Source organism: Cervus canadensis, chromosome 1 (genome assembly GCF_019320065.1).
Source record: "Cervus canadensis isolate Bull #8, Minnesota chromosome 1, ASM1932006v1, whole genome shotgun sequence".
NCBI lineage: Eukaryota > Metazoa > Chordata > Mammalia > Artiodactyla > Cervidae > Cervus > Cervus canadensis.
Genome location: NC_057386.1, coordinates 65,896,462 through 65,903,334, shown reverse-complemented (window position 1 = coordinate 65,903,334; position 6,873 = coordinate 65,896,462). Strand labels below are relative to the sequence as shown.

The 6,873-nt window shown below is 38.8% G+C and overlaps 1 protein-coding gene across 8 annotated transcripts in view; it reads right to left on the bottom strand.

Moving 5' to 3' along the window:
- Positions 1 to 1,205: 1,205 nt before the first annotated feature.
- Positions 1,206 to 6,873, bottom strand: part of SH3D19 (SH3 domain containing 19) — a 196,786-nt gene continuing 191,118 nt past the window's right edge. For all 8 annotated transcript variants that reach the window (XM_043484650.1, XM_043484637.1, XM_043484644.1 and 5 more), the window contains 3 exons: positions 6,618 to 6,804; positions 6,117 to 6,214; positions 1,206 to 3,172 (listed from right to left, as the gene is read on the bottom strand). In XM_043484650.1, the coding sequence (XP_043340585.1) occupies positions 3,056 to 3,172; positions 6,117 to 6,214; positions 6,618 to 6,804 (402 nt within the window). In that variant the 3' untranslated portion in view covers positions 1,206 to 3,055. The remainder of the gene's footprint in view (positions 3,173 to 6,116; positions 6,215 to 6,617; positions 6,805 to 6,873) is intronic.

Here is a 6,873-nt window from a genome sequence, read left to right as displayed (position 1 = left end):
GATACGTTTTGCTTTAGGCTCTGCCATACCTGTATGAGCTTAGGCAAATCATTTGACCTCTGCAGGTTGAGCTCTGATGGGCAGACTTCCGTGGTTTAACAGGATGAGACTGCAATTAGGTAAAAGGCCCCTAGATGGTGGTGGTGTTCTGAGTTAGGCTTTGTATTTCCCCTCCACCCCAAAATTACAGTGAAGCATAAAGGAGTAGGTTAGAAAATTATTTCCTATTTAGTTCTGAAAAAATTCACTGCTAAGGATTCAAGTAATGACATTCAAAATAGCACTGAATTATGAATCATATGGTCCAGTTACATTTGATATTAATTAAAAGAAATATACCATGAATGATTATATTAATACCAAATATATCTTTGTAATTAGCCTATATCATCAGTATTTCTCTAGGTGTATTTATCTAAGCTTAAGAAGCTGAACAAAAACTAAACAATTATTGTTAAGAGTATTGATGCATAATAACCCTATAGAAAAATAAATTTTTTTTCAAATGCCAGTTCTAACAAATTTTGATAAATGTACTGATTTTTTTTCATAATGAATATTTCAGACTATTAAAAACCTATGATTCCCATGAGCACAAATGACATTAACCGCCCCTCCCAAGTCACATAAACTAGAGCATCTTTTAAAGAAATCTGCTGTCTTTTAGTGTTCAAAAGGGTAAGAATTAAATGACTTCTCTAGTTTAACCCACCAAAGAAAAAGGATTTGGAGATCCTAGTCTGTGGTGGCTTAGATGAACAATATTAGGTTTTCAACTAAAATTCCTGAAAAGAGCAAGAATACATTTCTATTTCTCCACTGTGAAATTCACTGAGTATAAAAGTCACATTCAACCAATATACAGAAGAAAAAAGTACCTATGAAAACCTACGCCATGCTACATTTTTACTTCTCATCAGTTGAGTATGTAATAAATGACAAAAAATGATGAAGTGGAAGACATATAACTGCAAATTTTGTTTCAACAAAGATTTTTTGTCAATAAAGAGGAAAGATATTTGGATCATAGTGGCTCCAAGATAGTATCACTATTACATGAAAGTTACCCCATCCATCCAGCCAACCAACCAACCAACCAACCAAAAACCTCTATTGAGCCTATATTGTGCAAACGGCTAGAGATAAAAAGATAAGATATCATCTCCATTCTCAAAACCTCAGTCCAGTATTCAAGAGAAAAGGACTTTGAAAAGTTCAGTTCAGTTTATTATAGTGTCAAGTAGATATACACCTATTGCACTTATCATTCTGCTGACAGAGGCCAAAATTTAAGAGGAATATTTTTCTCCAATAAAGCTAGGTTTTCCTGATTTTCAATATAAGATGTTAAGATTACACAGGCAAAGAAATATACCTCATGCCCTATCCCAGTCCCCCCGAGTCTCACCTTCCTGGCGTTATACAAGCTTGCTGCAAATAGGAATTTAGTTGAGACAATGCTTTAAGCCATCCACTTTTTATGAACTTACTCTTGAGTAGTATTTGACCAGTTTTCTTTATTCCATCTTCTATACCCAAAACATGTTTAAAAAAAACCAACAAAAAACAGCTCCCATAGCCCAAAATCAATTGTAACCATATAATGGGAAATGAACTTTAATCAAAGACAAGGTAAGTCTCTCGTTCGTTACAGAATCCCACATGGTGTTCACATAATGGTTTCATCACTTAACTGCCTAACTTTTTGGACAATGGAAACAACAACAAAAGCAAAAAGGCGGCCCAGCATATGAAAATCTTCTCAAAAACAGAAGAAAGTTATGAACATTGTTGGGAAAGTGTTTTACATTTCCAATGAAATTCTATTCCATTGATCTGTTTGAAAGATTGTCTTCAACCAATATATTTGACTTAAGCCCAGAAGCTGTAATTGATTCGGTCTCACAATGAACCACATTTTAGCTTTAAGACTTTTATCTTAAGCCTGGAGTGCATAACAATGGATAGCAGGAAAGTGGTTTTTATTTACTCTAAAAACTGCAGGGATGAGCTAGGGGGAAAAAAACAACCCTGAAAGTATTAGCCTTCAAATTCTCAAATTATTTTTAGCTCTGATTATATTTAGAAGAATGAGCTGGGGGTTTGGCATTGTTTCCTATCTTAACAGTTGCTCTGTATTCTGAGATATATGTATGTGATTCATAATGTACCACTGTTACAAGACACAGCTTTAATATATTACTGGAGTAACGCAAAGAAAATGAATTTTTCTTTGAGTACCAGTAATTGTCAAAAGAATGATTACAGAATCAGAAAATGTGCTTTATAATAACCCTGTTAACATAAAGTATACACAGAGGAAAGAAATAAGTACTGCAGGTATGTGAAAGAGTTAGTTATATTAGCAAGGCTTTTCAGGGTGGTTTTGGTTCTTATGACCAAGATGCATCAGACTTTAACCACTTTCAGACGCTGGGACAAAGGGAAAACATCTGGCAACACAGGAACATTTGGTGACTGTGAGCTGGTTCACCACATGCTCACCAAGGCTCCACCAGTCAATGAACTACTCCCTTCTGAAACAAGGCTTGCCCTGGTCATAAGGATAATGCTCTCAAGCTGTTAGAATTAATTTGAATGTCAAAAATGAAATTTAGGTTACCAACCATCGCCTGAGAGTTACAGCATGTAGAATAACACATGTCCTCTTTTAAAACCGAAGTGAAAAATGAAGAAGCACGGTTAATTTACTTGTGCTGGTGAACACAGATGTCCCAGTGCAGGGTTCGCTTCTGAGTGTCCCAATGTTGCCCTGTCGCCAGACGCTCTGCTGGGGGAAGGGCCTGCCTGCCTTGCTCCTGCTTGATGTCCTCCTTGGTAGAAACGGGCTCATGGGTTTCCATGAGCCTGTTTCTAATGCGAATGAAAGCTAACTACAAAATCAAGATGTTTTCTGCTTTCAGAAAATTCTAGTATACCGTATACAGCATCGATATTTCTTTCAGTTTAAAAAAATAGTGCAAAAACATATCTGATAGTCAAAGTGAGAGTTCAAGTGAGTTTTTGTGCCAAGGAGCACAGTCAAGCATCACCTTTAGCTAACTTGTAAAAACTGAATGTATGTTTTGGGAAATATTCCAGATTTTCCCATCAGTTCTCCACTCATCCAGTCATCATCGACAGATTCCAGCTCTGTTATTATGTCTCCAGCCTGTAGGAAAACAGGAATTGGAAATAATGATTACATTTCTGTTGAGAGTACACATGTTAAGCTGCTTCTCTTCCTCAAACCCCACTCCTCTGTCATTGTCGCCTTTGTTGCGTTTCCTGGTTGTATTTTGTGCCCCTCAAATTCACCACTCCTAATCTAAAATTCTTCTTTAATAAATAAAAATACCAGCTAACATAAATATATATATACATTTTTTCCCCAAATAACAAGTACTTATCAGGCACCCACTACGTGTCAGACACTCTTCTAGGCACTATGGATACAGCAATGAAGAAAGACCTTATTTCAGAGTTGGGAGACGATAACTGAGCCAGCGGAGGAGGGCAGAAAGTGTGAGCTGCCATTGCGTCAGGGCAGTCTGGGAAGGCCTCCGCCAAGGCGACACGCAAAGGCCTGGTGACGAGAGGGCGCTGCATGCCCACTGTGTGTGTGCCGTGTCCTTTTCTATCTGCTTTATGGGAATTAACTCATTTATTTTATTTTTTTATCAAAATAAGAACAGTGAAAATTAACTCATTTAAACAATACTGCAGTCCTAGAAGTGGTACCATTATTTCCCCATTTTTGAGAAATATTTTTAGAGATTTCCTTATCTTATAGAAAAGGAAACTGAAGCTCAGAGGGATTACGTGACTTGCTCAGTGCTGCATGTCTGGTTAGTGGTAGAAAGAGGATTCAAATCTAGTGATTCCACAGCCTATCCAGGAATCACAATGGATAACCTAATGTTATCCATCATTAGGCATGTAACCATCAGGCATGAGGTCACCACAGTATACAGTCTACCTTTTTACTTAGAAAGGGTTTTACTAAAATGGCCTTTTCTCAGCCTCCTGACCTTTTTGTACTCTACATTTATTCTTCCACATAGTGGCATTCTCCTCCACCATTTGGTGCATTCCACTCCGCCACGGCCTCAGTATCAGACTGCACTCTTCCCGTCCCTGACTCAGCGCATGATTGTCTTCAGTGGGCTACTCAAAGGATGGTGTGTCTTATTCCTGTGTGAATTATATTATCTCAACAGTTATCTCATGAAGCTATTTTGTCCTTTATGGTTTCTAACCACTTCCTGGAACCTGAGTTTAAGATTCTGTAACGGTCCAAGAATACCCTGGCTACTTTCAAGGATATCTTTATCAGGTTAAATGGATTTACTTATAGCCCTAGAACACTGCTCTTTGGAAAACTGGTTTAAAGCCGTTCTTAATGGAAAATGGAAAGGGAAAATGCTGACTATCCAATGTCATTAATTTAGTTTACTCTGCTAAAATGTGTGAAAATTTTGGCATTCAAAGTTTCTGTTATAAGTTCCTTCTGGTTCCTAAATTATAATCCTTGACTAAAACTATTTTTCTTAGCTCTGGTTCATACATACATATATGTCACATCTATTTTCTGAGAGCTAGGACAATTTAAACAAAGTTTTATTTACTAATATTATGTCAATATTGAATAAAATATTAATGATCAACAATACTGAAAATGGTACAGCATCCCTTAACTAAAAAACTCCAGAACTATCTTGCTTACAGTCAGGCATTTGTAAAATGAAGAAAACCTATTTTCTGGATGATTATACTGACATAACCTAAATGAAGGCCAAAATAATACCCAAAAAGTCTGAATCCAGAAAGTTCACTTGCAGTAACAGTATACTTGAGGATAAAAGGAATTAATTTTGAGCCATTGACTTTCAAGATTGAAAAGGACTAGGGCAACAGTTTCTAAACATTTGGATTTTATGGACCAAGAAATTAAAAAGAAAGAAAGAAAGAAACATATAGGGTTACCAATTATAATTTTGCATAAGAAATATGTATCATCTACTAGTAATATTTTATAACAGAAGCCACATTTTAGTATGAAAAATAAATTCTCAGAAGAAAGTAAACTCCATCACAAAACAGAAAAGTTAGCAACCTTACACTGACGTATCTCAGCATGCCCACCTTTCTCCATGGCTCCCCTAAAGCCTCCATATCCCCAGCCATCACTGTTTTCCTCATTTTGTTGTAGACAGGTGTCAACCTTATGTGGGTACCCACTGTCTTAAGTCTCATCTTGTCCAATCACTCCTGGATACTTCAATTCCCTCTGTGGCATCCCTGCTCTGAGTATCTCCAGTGATGGGGAATCCCCACTGCCTGACAACTCTTCTGACGGCATCTGGCCCAAGACCAAAGCACTGCCGTGGGTACTTTCCTCTGACCACAGTCCACCTGTGGATGCAGAAACAGGATCATGCAAGTATTCTGTCTGAGGTTAAGGTTAGGCTTTAGGCTTCTTAAGAAACCCGTCTCAAAGCACCTCGATCTTCTGGGATTACTACCCTAGAGTCTGTTCAGTACCTCTGTGGACAACGCTCTGGGGCCTCGTGTGGCAGTGCTGCAGAGGCCAGCTGCAGTAGGGGCCACCTGACTTCCCCACGGATTTCAAGACGTGACAGCAGCAGGCGGCAAGGGCCATGTAGAGGACCAGCCCTTCTTTACTTCGGCTGAGCTGCACAGTGTCATGGGATCTTAACTCCTGAACCAGGGATCAAACCTGTGGCCCCTGCAGGGGAAGCACAGAATCTTAACCGGGGGACCACCAGGGAAGTCTGAGGACCGTCCTTTACTAGGGCTTCCAGTGAAGCCTCCAGCATTAGTGAGATCACATGTCATAAGGCTGAGGAATAAGGAATTTGTTAGGCAACTGTGGGTCTAGCAATATCAATATGACTTTAAGTACCTAACTGCTCTGCTGATAAGATACATTTGCCCTAGTCACTTCTCTAATCTCATCCTTAAGAACGAGGGTCTGAGATCTGTTCACTCTTGATCAAGGATCAATACTCCATGCAAGTGTTCACTCTTCAGTGGAAGACATTTCAAAATTTACAGCTGCTTAATGCAGTTACAAAAAAGATGCACATTCTGACCTTGAAGGAAAGCTCATCTTCATTCTCCCCATGGAAATCATACAAGGCTTTGGCCTTCCTCCCCTTCAGCGATAAAGCAGCCATGCCTTTTGCCTCAGCTGTGAAGACACCGAAAATTCAAATACATAGAAAGACATTGACTAAAACACAAATCAAACATTTTAAGAAATACCCCTTGTCATTTCCAGGGCATAATATTTTCAATTAATTTTGAATTTAACTTGCAAAAAGATGACGGATGTTCTCTTAGCAGAAAAAAAATTATACAAAATATATTCAGGAGATAAAACTAGCCATTATTGATTAAAGGCATCTTTATCTCTTTTTCTCCCATAACTTCAACAAATTATATGCAGAAAGTTTGCATAACCTTAAGAATTAACTTTCAAATATAGGCCAACAACTTGAATTGAGCATGGCCAGAGGGAAAATAAATCTGTATCATTTCAAAGGTCTTGGGGTCCCCTTGGAGGGTAAGAGCCTCCCGGGCAGCAGTGGTACCTGGGCAGGGCCGCACGAAGACGGCGGGGAAGATGCCCTCTCGGTCCCGCAGCCTGCCCTTGTACCAGTCGGAGTCCACTCGCTCCAGGATCAGGATCCGGTCTCCCCTCTTGAAGGATAAGTCCTCACTGGTCTCTGCCATGAAACTGTGCAGAGCTTCACACCATTCTCCACAAAGATTGTTCTCCTGTTACAAATCAGTTTGGTAAGAAATGTGAAATTTCATTTCAGATTAATTTTGACAAAGCTTAAAAAG